Source organism: Gallinula chloropus (assembly GCF_964237585.1).
Source record: "Gallinula chloropus genome assembly, chromosome: 19".
NCBI lineage: Eukaryota > Metazoa > Chordata > Aves > Gruiformes > Rallidae > Gallinula > Gallinula chloropus.
The window spans coordinates 9,245,324-9,263,514 of NC_140104.1; the positions used below are offsets into that span (position 1 = coordinate 9,245,324).

At 52.8% G+C, this 18,191-nt stretch overlaps 1 protein-coding gene across 1 annotated transcript in view; it reads left to right on the plus strand.

The window, feature by feature from the left end:
- MYBBP1A (MYB binding protein 1a) overlaps positions 1–15,739 on the plus strand; it is a gene marked incomplete at its 5' end in the record, with an annotated part of 63,885 nt that extends 48,146 nt beyond the window's left edge. Inside the window, 3 exons of the mRNA XM_084273082.1 lie at positions 10,951–11,052; positions 12,282–12,406; positions 15,099–15,739. Coding sequence (XP_084129208.1) covers positions 10,951–11,052; positions 12,282–12,406; positions 15,099–15,594 — 723 coding nt within the window. The 3' untranslated portion in view covers positions 15,595–15,739. The remainder of the gene's footprint in view (positions 1–10,950; positions 11,053–12,281; positions 12,407–15,098) is intronic.
- Positions 15,740–18,191: the final 2,452 nt, after the last annotated feature.

Consider the following 18,191-nt stretch of genomic DNA (forward strand, 5'->3'; position numbering starts at 1 on the left):
TGGTAGTGGTGGAACCCAAGAGGTCCAGGCTCCCCATATCACACAGGGAACTGTTGCCTAGTTTTGGTGAGGGATCTCTGTGGGGTTCCTCCTGTCCTCCTGACTATCAGGCTCTTCTCGATTTGGTCCTTCAGCTCTCCCAGTTGTCCTTCTGTGGGCACATTGTCCTGTTTGTTCCTCTTCTTACATTCCTGCTTTCTTCCTGATGTGTTACAAAAATGCTGTCTTGGCTTCTCAGAGATTCTTGAAGCTGTGCCAGTGTTTTTAGTTACTCACTGACAGATTTGGGGCAGGAAGCTCCAGGATGTGAATACCTAAGTTTTGTTACCTCTTTGTGTCATCCCTTCCCAGGGACTGCTTGCCCTCCTGAACTGAAGTTCTTTGTCTAACTCCTGATTTATGCTGGAACTCCCGGTCAGGATGTGAAAGTCAAGGAGAAGTGGGAGAGGATTTTGAGGACTATTCCAGAAAAAGTATATATTCATGGCTGAGCAGCTTTGAAAACAAAACAGCCTTCAGAGAAACTGTTGATAAAACTGCTTGCTTTGGCATGTACACAGTTTCCTGAGGGTTTCCTTTGTCTGTCTCCTATAATAAGTACCTTGTAGGAAGGACTTCACTCCTATTTTTTCCTTCACTTGTTTTGTCATTGTCATATCCTGCACTAGGCACAGCGTCCTGGAACTGCAGAAGCTGTCAGAACCTGATACCCAACTGCAGTGCAAGCCCAAAGCACTTCCAGTCACTGGTATTTAAGAGACTTTCAGATGAATTTCCACACAATCCTTATGAGATGCATATGATGCCTCCTTCCACTTAGGTAGTTACTTGGACTGGGCAGGCAGCTGCTTTTCTATAGGAAGGCATGAATGTAGGCAGAAGGGGTTGTGTGGAGTCTACAAGGGCTGGCCTAGATAACCCAGGACCTCTTCTCCACAACTTATATCATATCAGTCTTGGAAATCTGGAGAGGTCCCAGTTGACTGGAAGCTGGCAAATGTTGTCCCAGTTTTCAAGAAAGAAGACCCTGGTAATTACAGGCCTGTCAGTCTCACCTCAGGGCCTGGTAAAATGATGGAGAAAATCATAGTGGGAGTTACTGGAAAACACCTAAAGGACAAGGCAGTCATTGGTCACAGCCAGCATGGGTTCAGGAGAGGAAGGTCCTGTCTATCCAGTCTGATTTCCCTTTATGACAAGGTCACCCAGCTGGGTGACCAAGGGAAACCAGCCAGTGTTATTTTTTGGGGTTCCAGTAAGGCTTTGGATACTGTGTCTCACAGTATCTTGCTGGACAGAATGTCCAGCTTACAAGTAGACAAAGCCATCCTGGGTTGGGTGGGCAGTTGGTTGAAGGGCTGGGCCCAGAGGGAGATAGTGAATGGGCTTCCATCTGGCTGGTGGCCAGTCACTGGTGGGGTTCCCCAGGGCTCCATGTGAGGCCCAGTTCTTGTCAGGATTTCCATACACGACCTGGACTCAGGACTAGAGGGTGTCCTAAGGAAATCTGCAGGTGACACCAAACTGGGAGGAGCTGTTGTCTCTGGGGGTGGAGAAGCCTGGGAGAGAGAGCTGGACAGGTCAGAGAGCTGGGCAAGCACCAGCAGCATGAAGTTTAAGAAGGGCAAGTGCTGGATCCTGCCCCTGGGAAGGGGCAGCCCTGGCTGCACCCCCAGCCCGGGGGCTCAGGCGCTGGAGGCAGCTGTGCCGAGAGGGATGTGGGGGTCTTGGGTGCCAGCGCGTCACCCGTGAGGCAGCAGCGAGCCCAGGCAGCCAGGAGGCAGCCCCCATCCTGGGGCATCCAGCACGGCCTGGCTGGGCCAGCAGGGGATTGTCCCGCTCTGCCCTGCGCTGGGGCGGCCTCACCTCGGTCCTGGGGCAGCTTTGGGCTCCACAGGACAAGAGGGACAGGAAACTCCTGGAGAGTGTCCAGAGGAGGCAGCGAGGATGGGGAAGGGTCTGGAGGGGAAGGCTTATGGGGAGAGGCTGAAGTCCCTGGGGTTGTTCAGTCTGGAGAAGAGGAGGCTGAGGGGAGACCTCGTGGGGTCTGTGGCTTCCTGATGAGGGGGAGCAAAGGGGCAGGTGCTGATCTCTCTCCTCTCTTTGGGGACCAGGGATGGAACCCATGGGGACGGCGTGAAGCTGAGCCAGGGGAGGTTCAGGCTGGGAGTCAGGAAGAGGTTCGGTACTGAGAGGGGGTCAGGCACTGGCACAGGCCCCCCAGGGAAGGGGTCACAGCCCCAAGCTGGGCTGAGGTCAGGAAGCATCTGGATGATGCCCTCAGTGCCATCTCTGACTGGGCTGGGCCTGTGTGGAGCCAGGAGTTGGACTCCATGGGCCTTATGGGTCCCTTCCAACTCAGTTGATTCTGTGGTTCTGTGAAAGTCACTGTTTGTTTTCTGAAGACTCCTATTGCATGGCATTAGAGGGTTTTGTTGAAATTGTGTTGTTCAGCTAGGGATTCAAAGAACTAGCTGGAGCTACTCAGAACCTGAAGGGGAGGGAAGGATGTACTGTATAGCCTTCTAGTGCAGACATGCCCTTCATTTCTGAAGGGTGTTGCATTTGATTATCAGTGTCTTAATTTGTAGGGAGATAAATTATTAACAGTGACTTCATCAAATCTCTAAAAGAGCTGTTCTTGAAGATTGCCTGAACTTTTATCTGTCCATCTTTATAAATTCTTAATTCATTGCCCTTTCTCAGCCTCTTAGGTTGTAAAATGAGGCCAGCAGTGATTTAACTGATAGCTTTGACGTGCTTGCAGAGTACTAGATGTCTCTGTGGAGAATTCATTCTCCTCTGTTCCCTCAGCTGTCCTGTGTGGCTTTTCCCTGCTGCATTTTCCTATGGTCTGTGAAAAAACCAACACACCACCAAAAAAACCAACAAAAGCTTTAACTTGGGAAAGCACTGACATTTGCTGTGAGAATGGCTTCTGGGTTTTTTTTGGGCCACTCCCTCTAATAACAGCCAAAATAAACATTGACAACATGCCCTTTAGTTACACACTACAGCACATGGCTCTGCTCAGTCCCCTCTCTCAGTCAGGGATAAGCAGAAGCTGGTGGTTCCCTTCCCTTCCTGAGCATTACTTGGTGACTTGTTTCTGCTGGAGATGCAAGGAAACAGGTTCAGAACATGTCTGCTTACAGTCTCCAGTGAGTGAAAACGGGGGGAGGAGGGATTGTCAGTGCTTTCTTTCCTCTTAGTGCTCTCAGCAGCAGGTGGATGGTGGGAGAACCTCTCTTTGTGTGCTTGTGCAGGTGGAAACAGATCTGGATGGATGGATGGATGGATGGATGGATGGATGGATGGATGGATGGATGGATGGATGGATGGATGGAAACTGGTGGGAAGGGGCAGACTCTTCCCTCCTCCCTTCTTTGCCTTTCAGCATTTAACCTGAAGCTCTATCTCGGGTTCTTCTATTGTGTAGTGAATATTGTCATGGAAGGAGGTCCTGGGGGTGGTTTGTCTGGGTTTTGGGAAGCTCAGTGTCGATTCCTGGCTCTATCATGGCCTGTCTGAGGGAGTGATGCTGGTTTACCTCTTACCTGTTAGGAGAACTGTGAGAGTCATTCCAGGGCAGGTGAGGGTGCTTCCACTGGATCATTGCAGGAGCTGTGAGCATATACACCATGCTAAAATACTTCCTTTGCCTGTCAGTTTGCTATTAGCCTCTAAATAGCAGAGGAAGGCTGTGCCCCTCCCAAACCTCCCAGATTACCTGTATGTGGACATGGGAAGTCTTGTGCTTTGGCTCAGGGAAGGGCCACGTGCTTCTAGGGACTGAAACCCCCTTGCTGGGCACCCTCTGAGTCCTCCACTGCAGGGACCTGAGCCACAGCGGCAAAAAGCCAGGTTGTGCCTCTGCTCTGGGACCACCCCGCATGCAGCATGGAGCTTGGGTGAAGGTTTAGCTTCCTCAGTCAGTGTGAATCAGAGAATCCCAGGGGTTGGAAGGGACCTGGAGAGCTCCTGGGGTCCAACCCCCCTGCCAAAGCAGCTCCTCAGCTCATATTGCACAGGGCGGCGTCCAGATGGGGCTGGAATATCTCCAGAGATGGAGACTCCACAACCCCCTGGGCAGCCTGTCCCAGGGCTCTGGCACCCTCACTGGGGAAAAGTTCTTCCTGTGCTCTAACTTGCACCCATTGCCCCTTGTCCTGTCCCCACAGAGCACTGAAAAGGGGCTGCCCATTTCCCCCTGCATCCCATCCTTCAGATATTTATCAACATTAAGAAGGTCCCCCCTTAGTCGTCTTCTCTCCAGGCTGAACAGCCCCAGCTCCCTCAGCCTTTCCTCAGAGGGGAGATGCTCCAGGCCCTTCATCATCTCCGGAGCCTCCTCTGGACCCTCTCCAGGACATCCCTGTCTTTTTTATCCCAGGGAGCCCAGCACTGGACACAACACTGCAGGTGGGGCCTGACCAGGGCAGAGCAGAGGGGGAGGATCCCCTCCTGTGACCTGCTGTCCACACTCCTCTTGATGCCCCCCAGGATCCCATTGTCTCTCTCAGCCCCCAGGGCACACTGCTGGCTCGTGGCCACCCTGTCATCTACCAGGACCCCCAGGTCCTCCACAGAGCTCCTCTCCAGCAGCTCCCCCCCAGCCTGTCCTTATTCCAGCGGTGAAGGCAGCCAGCATGCCCAGTCCAGACCTCTTGGGCACTTTCTTGGTGTGACTGTGGACATTCAGCAGGGTGGGAACATCTATCACTGAGCTATCTGCTGCTAGGAGAGAGAGTTTAGCAACCCTGGGCTGTGCCTGGGGGTGTGGGGTGTGTGGAGGTACGTGCTGTGCAGAAGGCTCTTGGCGCTGAGCTCAGCCCTGGATCTGCACATTTATCTGTCAGCATCGAGTCTGTTATGGGGGAGGAGGGGGAAGGATGGAGATAGCACAGCATGTGGAAAGAATGCAGGTTGGCTGGGCTTCTCCAGCTCAGGGAGCAGTGATGGATCTGTCAGGCTGATCCCACGGAGGGGAAGGGCTGTTTGTTTTGAACAATGAAATAGGCTGAAGGACGTGCTGGGAATGTATAAATATTAAGTGGTGTTCAAACTTCCAGATAGGAAATGTGCTTGTCTCCTGGTAGCAGAACAGTCCTCTGCACTCTTGAGATACTGCTGTCTGTTGCATGCCTGCACTAAGTGTGTCCCCCACTATGGTGCCTGGGAAGGGGGAAGGAAGAAGTGCAGGCAGGCTGAGATTGCAGGGGGTGGGAATGGGGAGGCTTCCAGGAACATTGCCTGGCTCCCTGTAACAGCATCTTGCTGTCTGCCCAGTAGGAAGGCTGGGCAGTTGCTGGGATGTGGACTTTGGCTACAGTTGCATGTGCACCACTTCTTGCTGTATTTCAGTGGGCTAAACTCCTGCCTGGGAAACTGAGGCACAGAGCTGTGGGGTTAGCTAGCTGCCAGCCCCATGTCCTACTTGTACAGCTGAAGTACTGCAGGTTTTCATGTCCAGTCCTCTAACACAAATGTGGTTTGTATTTTGTGAAGATGAAGGAACCCTGTGATGAAGTGCAAGGAGAGATGAAAGGAAGGTTGGATCCTGCAGTGGTTGGGATACCTCTGTGTGCTACACAGGGATTAGGATTATAAGAAAAACCACTGGTTGCTAAGATGCTGGGACTGTGCTGATCTCCCTGTAGAAATCCTAGAAGGGGAGAACTGGATCCAGGAGTGCTATCCACCAGGAACAGCCAGAGGCTTTTGGAAGCAGCATGTTTGACATAACAAGACAAAACCATCTTTGCCATCTGAATCCATGCAGGGGGTGAGGCAGGAACTGTGCTGGCTTGAGATGAGATGGGAGTTCCAGCTGTGAAAACTGCCTCTGTGCTTTTTTCCTTTGGGAAAATGACCTGCCCAGCTCTGCTGACCACTCAGATGTACAACCCTGATTAACCAGCACGGGTATGGCTGAGCTGGGGAGTGGGACTGGCTCTTACTGGAGGAACAGAGTAAGAAAAGCAGAAAACTGGGGGAAAATGACATCATCAGCAAGTGATTCAAGGGTGGCTGTAGAGTATGATCCTCTCTGCCTCTAGTACTGAGTGACTGGTTTGTGTGGCTCTTAGGTTGGTCATTTGTTTAGAGGGCAGGGGAAGGGAGAGTTGGGGACCTTTCCAAACAGCACGTGGCAGGGAATCACTCAGATTCCAGGTTTCCCATCACTGCTGACCTGCTGCATAGCTGGAAGCAGAACACCTGCTTTGTGCCTGTCTTCTGTGCAGACAGAGATACTTGCCAACCTTGCACAAGCCTTTTGCAATGTACTTGGTGTTGTGAAGCTCTCCTAAGGATGCTGCAGACGACCCAAATACTGCTTTTCTTTTTATGGCATGTTTGCCATGTGTTGCAGTTTGCCATCTGGTACCTAATAGCTTTGGTTTGAAGTTGAAGAGAGTTTTTCTTTCATTGCCTGAACGAAATGGCAGGAGGTCTGTAAAGGGATTGCCTTGTGCAGCTGGGGTGGCAGTGCTAATCTCATCCTTCCAGTAGCTGAGCAGAGCAATGCAGTCTGCAACCCCTGGCATGCAGGTGATGGTCGGTACTGTAGCAAGGATTTCTGACGGATACTTAGGGAAACTGCTTCTGGGCTTTGGACATGGGATATCTCATTCCTTGGGAGTAGTTCCCCAAGGCTCACTAGCAACCCCAGCCCAAAATCAGCTGCTTTTATGTAGCCAGAGCACAGGGTCTTTATCTTGATGCCGCATGCATCACATCCCATCAAAGCCAGTGCCCCTCTGGGTGCTCTCCCTGCGAGGGAGAGTGAAGCAGTGCAGACAGAAGGTAGCATCTGTGGGAGTACCCTGGGACAGCAGGGCAAGGTCAGGGTAATAAGGGGCACTTGGCTGAGCAGGAATTGGACTTTAAGCCTTCAAGGCAGCTCAGCTGTCTCAACCGTGCCACATACAGAGGTGCTGGTGGCTTTGTGCTCTTTGGAGTGTGTTTCTTTTACACCCTCTGTAGCACAGGGGAAAGGGAAGAGACACACTGAGGAATAGTAAGACCTTTGAGGGAACAGCATCCACCTTCAGCAGCTACCTGATGATCCAGAGCTGGGAGGAGTGGCTGACAGACAGGAACACTGTGCTGCCATCCAGTGAGACCTGGACAGGCTGGAGAGCTGGGCAGGGAGAAACCAGATGAGGTTCAACAAAAGCAAGTGGAGAGTCTGGCACCTGGGAAGGAATAACTGCTGGAATCAGGACAGGCTGGGGGTGAGCTGCTGGAGAGGAGCTCTGTGGAGAAGGACCTGGGGGTCCTGGTAGATGACAGGGTGGCCATGAGCCAGCAGTGTCCCCTGGGGGCTGAGAGAGACAATGGGATCCTGGGGGCATCAAGAGGAGTGTGGCCAGCAGGTCACAGGAGGGGATCCTCTGGACGCCGCCCTGTGCAATATGAGCTGGGGAGCTGCTTTGGCAGGGGGGCTGGACCCCAGGAGCTCTTCAGGTCCCTTCCAACCCCTGGGATTCTGGGATTCTTTATTTGAATCCAGCTTCCTAAAAGCCTCTCTGTTCTGCTGGACTAGAGAAAATGGTGCTCTCCATAGAAAAGGATTATGTGCTGCTGCTTTGCTGCTGCTTTGGCTTCTCCACCCACCCTGCCCTCTTGTTCCTTCCTTGGCTGGGAGAGGGGTTCAAGAGGGATCCATTTCAGTAGGGAGCCATCTCTTTGCCCAGCATCTGAATTGCACCCGATTGCTTCTGGCTATTGGTGCTGGTGGAACTCTGCCTGTGTTCCTAGAGCTGTGCCAAACACTGCTTGTAATGCAGGTGCTTGGTCTTTCAGCACTGATGCTGTTAGACCAGAGATCTGTTCCATCTCCAGCTGGGCATCCCACCCTTTTCACCTGCATGAAGTTGGTTGGGCATCCCAAACTAGGGGCAGGTCCCAATTTCCCAAGCACCTGAAAACTCTTTGCAGACTTTGAATGTCAGCCCCTTGGGGTGTTGTGCAGAGCTGGAGGACTTTTCTGCTGGCTTCAGTGGGATTTGTTTCAAACCCTTCAAGGCATCAGGGCAATTCTGGGAAGCAGGAATGGGAGCAAGGACAGTCAAGCCTGCACAGTTGAAATGCAGTCACTGCAGTGGAGAGAGAATGCAGTTTATTTGTAACACCTTCTTAGTTCCAAAATGCTTGTATAAAAAGATGAAATGACAGTTGACTTGGCTGTGACTCCTTCTCATGGAGCTGCCCTGAATCCTTGTCCTGGGAGCTGATGTTCTGGATGGCTCTCCTCTCTCTGTGAACTTGTACCCAGCTTAGCAAAACAGGGCTCTCAGATTCACAGCCTCTCTGAGAGCAGCTTCAATCACAGACCATGACTGAGCCTGGCCAGATCTTATTCCTCAAACTGCAAAGAAAATCTCTATGCAAATTTGGCTTGTTAGTTCTCATAATTGATATTATTAATAGTAATAATAATTGTGGTAAGCTTAATAAATGCTGTGTGCACGGCCCATGAGGTGTTATGTCCTACATGTGAAGATGATTTTGGTTTATTTTAGTTTAATTTTTAATCACACACCCTGTCTTTGTTTCCTGTTTTGCCTGAGAGACCTCAGAGCTGCTGACTTGTACGACCTTGTAGGTTAATGACAGTTCTGGAATAGAGTTGCAGCCTGGCTGTCTATGTCAGGAGAGAGCAATTAGCAAGTTATTGATAGTCAGAGGAAGCTACAGCAGGAATTTCAGCCAGCAGAACATGGTGGCTTTCTAGTACAGGGCTTGAGTGGACATTCCTGGGCAGGAAATAATTGTATCTTTATTATTTAAAAAAGACATTCCCAGGGTGGGGAGCTGGGAGGGGTAAGTCATAAGCTCTTCCTGCAGGTACCTTACCTGGTCTCCCTACTTTTTCTGCCAGAAGTGTTCCTTGGACTCTTGCTGGCCTTCAGTATCTTTTGTTGGGGGGTGTCTTTGCTGAGAAAGGTTGGTTTGGGGAATAAATTCCTGACTTCTCTCAGTGCTGGTGAGGGCTGTTACTTTATTTGCCAGATTTTATGCAGATAGAGATGGAGAATAGTTGGCCCAGAGTCTTCCAGATGGGAGAGATTGCATCTCCTGGAGAGCTGCAGCTTTCCTCTGCTGGATGTGGGGTTGGTGCAGCGACCTGGCAGTGATGGGTGTTGCTGAGCACCCTGAGCCTGAGCTGGGCAGCATCCCTGTGCCAGGCTGGTGTGGTGGAGCTCCCAGCCAGGCTGGGCTTGGCCACACGTGCAGCCTCCTCGATGCTGCCACGGGACACGCTCTGCCTACAGAGAGCTTGTCCCTGTGAACCCACCTCAGCCTGGGGTCTCAGAGAGACCTCCACAGGCTGGAAAGGTGGGACTGGGTGAACCTGATGAGGTTCAACACTGCCAAGTGTGAGGTGTTGCACTTGGGCTGGAGGAATCCCAGACATATTGACAGCCTGGGAGAAGAGCTCCTGGGGAGCAGCCCTGCTGAGAAGGACCTGGGTGTGATGGGGGATGAGGAACTCCCCATGAGCCAGCAGTGGCTCTGGCAGCTGGGAAGAGCGATGGGATCCTGGGCTCCATCAGCAGAGACAGGGAGGGGATTGTCCCTCTCTGCTCTGCCCTCCTGAGGCCCCAGCTGGAGTCCTGTGGCCAGAGCTGGGGCCCCAATACAAGAAAGATGGGGAACTGTTGGAGAGGGTTCAGAGGAGCCACAAAGATGCTCAGAGGGCTGGAGCAGCTCCCCTACGAAGAGAGGCTGAGGGAGCTGGGCTGGTTCAGCCTGGAGAAGAGAAGGCTGTGGGGGGACCTCATTGCAGCCTTCCAGTCCCTGAAGGGAGCAGAGGAACAGGAGGGGAATCAGCTTGTTCAAAGGGTAGAGACTGGCAGGACAAGGGGGATGGAGTGAAGCTGAAGGAAGGAAGGGTGAAATTGGATATTAGGGGGAAGTTCTTTGCAGAGAGAGTGGTGAGGGGCTGGAACAGGCTGCCCAGAGAGGGGGTGGATGCACCCTGGGGGTGTTCAAGGCCAGGTTGGCTGGGGCTCTGGGCAACCTTGTGTTGCTCCAGGCCTGGAGGTTGGTGTCCCTGCCTGTGGCAGGGGGGTTGGAACTCTGTGATCCTTGGGGTCCCTTCTGACCCAGACCAGTTTGGGATTCTGTGATTCTGCTCCATGCCAGCTGTGGGACTTGCTCTGGTGTGTGCAGTGACACAGGCAGGACAGAGGGAAGATCCCTGCCGTGTAAGTGGGGCTGCAGGCAGAGGGCGAGTCCCCCACGGGCGCCTCTGTGACCCAGCTGCCTCTTTACAGCTATTTTCTGCCCTTCTCCACTTGTAAATAACTCTGGCTTTTATTTGACCTCTCGTTGGAGTGATTTTCTTCTAATCCAGACCTTTCAGTGTCTCAAACCCTGCAGCACATGAAGGGAACACAGAGAGATGAGATTTTTCTCTCAGTCGTTTCACCAGTTTAAGCTTGAGTGACAGCCCCGTTCTGGTGCTGGCACCTGGGATTTCCTGGCTGTAAGTGTTAATGGATTTTTGCATTAGTTCTTTAGGTGTAAATCCCAGCTTCTGCAGCCCAGAAGCTGTTGTCCCTCAGGTGAGTGGTGTCTGGCAGCCTCCTGGCCTTTCCAGGGCGAGGGTGGATATTGCTTTTCCTCTTTTTATTTTCCCAGGCAGCAGCAACATGTCTCTTGTTGTGCCTTTAGCTTTGAAACCAGGGAAAGCAGGAGGTTTGTGCCTTTGTGATATGCTTGCTTTTGTTTTATTTGGTTGGTTTTTAATTAACCCAGGCATCAGCAGCCTCCACTGTGTACCACCATTTCCAGAGTTTGGTGGGTTTTGTGGTCCAGAGTTACTCTGGTGTCAGGTTAATCCCCTCAGTCATTACTCACTTTGTGTTTCCTCTGGAGAAGGGTGATTTCTTTCTCCATTTAATTAATGTTTCTCCATCTCCCCCCGTTCATTGGCAGAGTTTGAAAATGGTTGGCAAGTGTATCCTGAAGGCTGAGAAGGAGAAAATTGCCAAGTGCTTCGAGCTGTTGAACTTCCTCCTCAAAACTGTGAGGGAACAGGTGAGTGTGGGAGCTGCTGGGTGGCAGGTGGCCCTTCTGGATACCAACAAGGCCTCTGTTAAATGTCATGCTTAGATTTTTACCTCCTGACTGCTCCATTGATACATTCCCTGGGCAACCTTGTGTAGCACCAGGCCTGGAGGTTGGTGTCCCTGCCTGTGGCAGGGGGGTTGGAACTGTGTGATCCTTGGGGTCCCTTCCAACCCAGACCAGTCTGTGATTCTATGATTCCACCTCATTTCCTACCTGGATTTGAGGACAGAAAAGCCCTTGTGTCTGAAGGAGTGATCTGTAGCTCTAGTGAGCTGATCCCCAAGTGCTGTTGAAGGATTTGTGCAAACACATGGGGCACCTTCTCCCTTGTCAGCAGCAGGACAGCCTGGGATACAGCGAGGGGGAGCTGCATCTTGTCCCAAATGGTCACTCTGGCCTCTCCACTGAACTCCAGAGATTATAGTTTCCAGAAACTGGGACTTACTTCATTAGCTTAGTGAGAGGGAGTGAAGCTTTATTCTGGGGCTTTGTTTTCCTTGATGAAAAATAAGGTCTTTTTGAACAAGAGATGATTTTTCTATGGTGACAAAATACCTCTCCAACATGGTCTTAGGTACTGGAGCTGAGTGCCACCAGCAGCAGCATTGCTGAGGCCCAGTTTCTTTCTGATAAGCACTGAGCTCACACCACAGCCTTTGTCTTTGTGAAGACCTAGTAGGAAAGTGGGTGGGGAGAGATTATTTCCCAGGCTTTTTCTAGGAACTGAATAGCCTTTGAGACACCACCCCCTTTCTGCCTGGGATTACTGAAATTATCTAGTGGGGTTTGGAAGCTGTAGAGGCAGCAGGATTGCATCCTTTAGAAACCAGACTGAAAATGCTGCTGCTTTAGGTAGGTAGGTAGTCCTGGGCCTCTTCCTCCTGCTCCCAGCCATGGACTGTAAAGGAAAGAGGACCAAAGGACCTTTTGGTGCCTCTTAGGCTGGTGTGATTCCAGCTGTCAGGCTTGTGCCTCTCAGGCTAGAGACCCAGTTTCCAAGCAAACCCTGTGACTGGCCAGCTTTTGCCCCCTGAAATGGAGTGGTGTTGCAGATGGGCTCAGGGCAGAGGCTTTGAGGAGCCGGGCAGGATGGGTTATTCCTGCTGCGGTCTTACCCTGAGGATGGGCTGTGCCCTGCTGCTCTGAGCACCCCTCCTGCCTTCACTCTGCAGACTGTTGGTTCTTGCCTCTTGCAGAAGCTGCCTGTGAAGCTGACAGAGCTGGACAGAGTGCTGGTAGGTCTGAACCAGCCAGAAGGTGTTGGGAATTCAGCACGTCTCGACTCTCTCTACTGGAACGTCATGCGCTGGCTGAACTACACGTACGTGTGCTGGGTGCTCTGGCTGCTTGGCTTGCCCAGGGCAGGGACTGCCTGTCCTGCTGCTTGTAACTCATCTGGGGAAGTAGGAAGAGAAAGGAAGTCAAGGCACTGAGCTCAGGCTGGAGTCTTGAGTGAAGTGGAGCTCCTGGGTTGGTGAGGCTGAAACACATATTGTTTGCCTTGTTTGGAACAGTGCTAGGCTGGTTGTCCCAGGTGCTTCCATGCTTGGTGGGCAAGGGTTGTAATGCATCTTGTATTAACTGGAATCAGTAGAGGCTGGGGGTGAGCTGCTGGAGAGGAGCTCTGTGGAGAAGGACCTGGGGGTCCTGGTAGATGACAGGGTGGCCAGAGCCCCACCTGCAGTGTTGTGTCCTGTGCTGGGTTCCCTGGGATAAAAAAGACAGGGATGTCCTGGAGAGAGTCCAGAGGAGGCTGTGGAGATGATGAAGGGCCTGGAGCATCTCCCCTCTGAGGAAAGGCTGAGGGAGCTGGGGCTGTTCAGCCTGGAGAGAAGAAGACTAAGGGGGGACCTTATTAATGTTGATAAATATCTGAAGGATGGGATGCAGGGGGAAATGGGCAGCCCCTTTTCAGTGCTCTGTGGGGACAGGACAAGGGGCAATGGCTGCAAGTTAGAGCATAGGCAGAACTTTTCCCCAGTGAGGGTGCCAGAGCCCTGGGACAGGCTGCCCAGGGGGTTGTGGAGTCTCCATCTCTGGAGATATTCCAGCCCCGTCTGGACACCACCCTGTGCAATATGAGCTGGGGAGCTGCTTTGGCAGGGGGGTTGGACCCCATGAGCTCTCCAGGTCCCTTCCAACCCCTGGGATTCTGTGATTTTTTGATCTCTGATCCTTGATCTGTCTTGCCAGTAGAGGTAAGAGCCCATCATCCAAGGGTAGAGTGTCTACTTTGAGCGGTCCCAAGTGGTGGCCTGGAGTGACAATCATCACCTGAGGTGCAGAGAAACTTCTCAGCTGGGATGAGTGAAGCTCCTACCTCATCACTCTGGATTGATCCTGCAGACGTTAGGCTGGTAGGAATGGGTGACTGTCCTGGGAAGTGACTGCATGCCAGAGAGTTCACAGCAGGACTTTCAGTCCTCTCCAGTGATTTTTGGGCTCCCCATTTTCTGGCTCCCCAGCCTGACACCTGGAGGAGTTTCCTTGCAGCTCTGGAAGCTTGGGAACATTCAGCATTTATGTGCTGGTGCTCCTGTGTTAAATGGCACCTGGATTTTTCTGCTCCAGGGTAAAAACAAAACCCAAAGAGAAAGTAGGATCTTTCCTCCTTTCTATCAATAGCTTGCAATCAGAACTTCTGCTTCCCCTTCCTGGTGGCAGTATTTAGTCAGACACAGAGCATTAGGGGATGCTGGGTGCTCTGCTCATGGCCAGGAGCTGCTGTCCCAGTGTGTGGGTGTCCTGGTATGTGGTGCCTCAGCCCAGCAAGCTCTGAGGAAAGTGCTTGCATGTGGCTAACTGTTGGAGGGCTCATGAGCAGAGAAGACTCATACCAGGCAGCTGAAGCTGCTGTTGTGGCCCCTTAGATAGTGGAAGAGGCGTGCAGGGCACAGTGGCCTCACCCCAGGCCCTCCCCAGTCTCACACAGGTTGCCTGGGACCATACTGCCAGGGCTGGCACTGGGATGTGAGGGGGATTGCCAGCACTAAGCTCCTGCCTGCTCTCTGAGGAAGCAGTTGGGTGCCAGTGTCACTGTTGGTGCTGTCCTGCTGTGACACCCAGAGGTGGTTGTGTGGGTGAGCTGGAGGAAGCCTGTGGCAGGGGTGGTTTGTGTGCTGGGCCCTGCTGACGTGCTGAGAGGCAAGTGGGGAGGTGAGGCTGTCAGGATAGTGTTTTTCCACCCTGGAGAGACATGGCTAGAAAACCTCTCCAAAAAGCTTCATGTTGAAAAGCAGGTGATGGAGTTGGACCCTGGTTCTGTGTCAGGGGGTGATGGACTTGGAGCCTGGTTCTGTGTCAGGGCTCCTCTCCGGGGCCTGAGCTGGCACAGAGCTTCCCAGGCTGGGTGGAGGCAAAGCTGCCCATGGACTGTGGGACAGTGGCAGCAGCAGTGCCTGTCTGGCATGCACACAGTGCCTGGGGGGGACTGGAATGGTTTGGTGGGGGTTCTTGCTGGAAGATCACAGAATCACAGGGGTTGGAAGGGACCTCCAGAGCTCATGGGGTCCAATCCCCTGCCAAAGGAGGCTCCCTAGCCTCCTCCCCAGGTCCTTCTCCACAGAGCTGCTCTCCAGCAGCTCACCCCCAGCCTGTCCTGATTCCAGCAGTTATTCCTTCCCAGGTGCCAGACTCTCCACTTGCTTTTGTTGAACCTCACCTGGTTTCTCCCTGCCCAGCTCTCCAGATCTCTTGGTGCAGTGAAGACCTTGCTGGGGCTGTCAGGTGGGGCAGGCAGCCAGTGTGTGGGCAGCCTTGCACGGGGCCATGGGTGGGTCTGCTGGGGAAGGTGTTCAGCTGCCTGTGGAATGAGGATCCTTCCTCAAGTCTCTCTGTGCCTCCTGGAGCCCTGGTGGTTACCAAAGCCGCTGCTGTGCTGGGTGCAGTGCTGATCCTTGCTATGTGCCTGTGCTGCCTGCACCTCTCTTGTTTGTGGACTGCAGGAGCACGGATCATGCTGCTCCCTCACTGTGAACTGAAGTTGATCTTGAGTTTTGGTGTTCTATCTACAGGAAGCCTAAGAAAGAGAAGACAGTGGAGCAGCCTGTGGAGGAAGCAGCACCGTTGAAGAGGAAGAAGAAAGGCTTCCTGCCAGAGACCAAGAAACGCAAGAATCGCAAGAAAGGCATCCAGGAGAATGGGGTAGCTGCAGTAGCTGGTGAAGATGGAGAACCAGCAGAGGAGCAGCCCCTGGGGACAGAAGCCCCTGAGCAGAAGAAAGGCCTCGTGCCCAGCAGTGGCAAACACAGGAAACGAAAGCGGAGGGTCGGGGAGAAGAGAGTGGCAGTGGCAGGGAGCGGGGAGGAGGCTGTTAACGGGGGAGATGCTGTGGCTGACAAGAAGAAGAAGAAGAAGAACAGAAAAAGGAAAGGTGATGCAGGCAGCGAAGCCCAGCAGGTTCCAGCTGCAAAGAAAAGCAAGGGGGTTGTCAGCCATGAGACCCAGCAGGAGCAGGGCAAAGCTAAGAAGAAAAGGAAAGAGAAAAAAACCCCAGCACCACAGGAGTAAACTCCATGGACTCACCCAGGTTTGGCATGGCTATCAGGGCTCAGAGGACTGTTTCATTGTATTTTATAGCTACAGTTTTTATGTCCTCCATGACTTTAAATAAACCTTCCATGATGCTGAGCTCTAAAGCTGCGGGTCTGACTTGCGTGGAGGATTCAGCACAGGAGCTTCAGGAGGTCACATACTCTCCAGGCTCTTCCCTGGCAGGTCCAAACTGCCTGTGCTTGGGAGCAGAGACTCCCATCTCCAACCATTTCCCAAGGCAGAAGCGAGATAGATGCTGGTTTGGCTTTCCTGGTGAGTTGGGGTAGGTGTGCTGGCACCACTGAGCGGCCTGGTTGGCTCGGCAGCAGCGCCGAAGGGCACATCGCTGTCCTGCCACTGGTCACCAGCAGCAGCCTGGGAAGGTGACTGCTTGGAATTGCATCTGCTTCTTGATCCCCAGGCTCCTGACCGCCAGAGTGATTGTGTTGTGGGAGCTGAGCAGTACCAGGGCCGTTCTGTGCCAGGCTCTTGAGTTTGGGTGATGCCACTTTACTCCTCCATGGGAGTGTGGGCCTGTTCCTGGGCCTGGCAGGTGATGGGTGCAGGTGATGGGCAGCAGGTACTGTGGCCTTGCAACAGGGGCTTCTGCCCCTCTGAAGCTTTTGGGGCAAAATCTTGTCTTTGAGTGTCTCCTCCCCTCAGCTGGGGTGGCTTCTGCCCCATTGTCAGGACCAGCCTAGCTCTCTGTCACTTGCAGGCTCAGAGATGCAGTTGCAGCCAAGCTGTGGGAGAGCAGAAGGTCCTGCTGACAGTGGAAGTGTTACAGAATGAGCCTCTTGCAGTGCTCTCATCATGGCTTGTGGCAGGGCAGTGCTCTCCCTAGGGACAGGCATCGCTTTCCCTATTTACTCTTTCTAGCTTTGCTGCTGCCAGTGGGTGACTGGTTTAAACAGCAGGCTTTGATGTAACATCTCTCTGGAGTGAGCTGGGCTCTGAGAGCTGCCTCCAGGGATCTCCTGCCACAGAGAGTGCATCTGCCTGGCACCCTGAGCCCCTGTGCCCCTGCCTCAGCCACTGCTGCTGGGTGAGCCCAGGGGTGTGAGCTGTGGCCAGGCAGGGGCTGGTGAGGTTCATGGTGAGGATGGTTTGTTTCTGTCCTTCTGGGAAGAGAGCAGGGAAGGAAGTTGTTTCCAGAGAGAGTGGTGAGGGGCTGGAACAGGCTGCCCAGAGAGGGGGTGGGTGCCCACTGGGGCTGGGGAGCAGGAGAGGTCTCGTCCATGGCAGGTAAGGGAGATGCAGAGGTCTGTGGGCCAAGGCAGAAGAGGCCCTCACAGCATTCCTGAGGCAGCCGGAGCAACCAGCCCCCAAGCGCGATGCGACCGCCCTGTGCCGCTGGTGCTGGAGCAGGATCCTGCCTCTGCCCACCACCAGCTCCTTCCCAGGCTGGATCCAGGCAGCCAAGTCAGGGAGAAAAGGAGACTGTCGCTCCCCACCCTCTGTCCTTCTGCCCTTCCCTGCCCCTGGTGTCACCTTTTCATGAGCTCCAGGAGCTGGTGTCTGGGCAGGGTCATTGCCACCCACAGCAAAGCCTTGCTGGCTGGTGGAGCTCGGGTAGCCTCGTCCCAGGGACCAACTGGCCTTGCAGCCAGCAACTGCAGCAGTGTGGAACCAGAGCACGAGGTGACACTGGAAAAGGGAGCCCAGAGGGTATGTTTTAAATACTTTTATTTCTTAATTTACATAAAGGTATATATTTGGCTTATTTATCCTTTTTTTTTTATACTCTGAGATTCACAATCAATTGCTCTTAAAAAATAAAATAGTCATTTGGTTCTGAAAGAAATCAGAAAACTATTTTATACTCCTTCCTTGTATAACAAGAAAATAGACTATATGCTCCTGTACATCACGTAGTAAAGTGATTGTAAGTGCTGATTCACCAAACAACAAAGCAAATGGAGAGGAAACAATCAGGACGGAGGGTGCAGAGAGGAACACTGACTTCTGTGGCTTTGTCCCCCTGAGGCTCTCCTAGCTGGCCTAGAGGAGAGGCTGCTGGGTTCACCCCGTTTCTAGGCAGGGCAGGGCAGTTACCTGGCGTGGCAGCTCGCTGCTTTTCAAGTCCTTTTCTCACCTCTCTGCACCCTTCTTGTTCCCTCTGTTCCTCCTGCTGTGCACAAGCTGCTGAGCTGTTTCTGTGGTGGGTGCCTGGGTGCAGAGGGCTCCTGTTCCTATACTCCAGCTGTCAGACAGTGGCATGAAGTGATTTTTCTGTGCCTGTGATCAGTGGTTTGAAGGTAATTCTGCCCTTACAGGGACTGTTTGATTTCGTGCTGGAGTTCAGAACCACAGAGGTAACCTTCATGACCTGAACAGCTACTTAAGTGATGGGGTGGAATCTTGCTTCATTGGGTGTGATAGATACTAAAATACAGATTCTTTATTAGAAACTAAGGATTTTTTCCTATCAACAGCCTATCTTTATAAATCAGCTTGGACAGAAGGAATACACATTCAGTCTAGACTTGGAGAAGGAAGGGCTGTGTTTCCTCTCCCTTCTGTTCACACCACCTCTGAGCAATCACAGCTGCTGCTCCGGGTCCCTCTCTCAG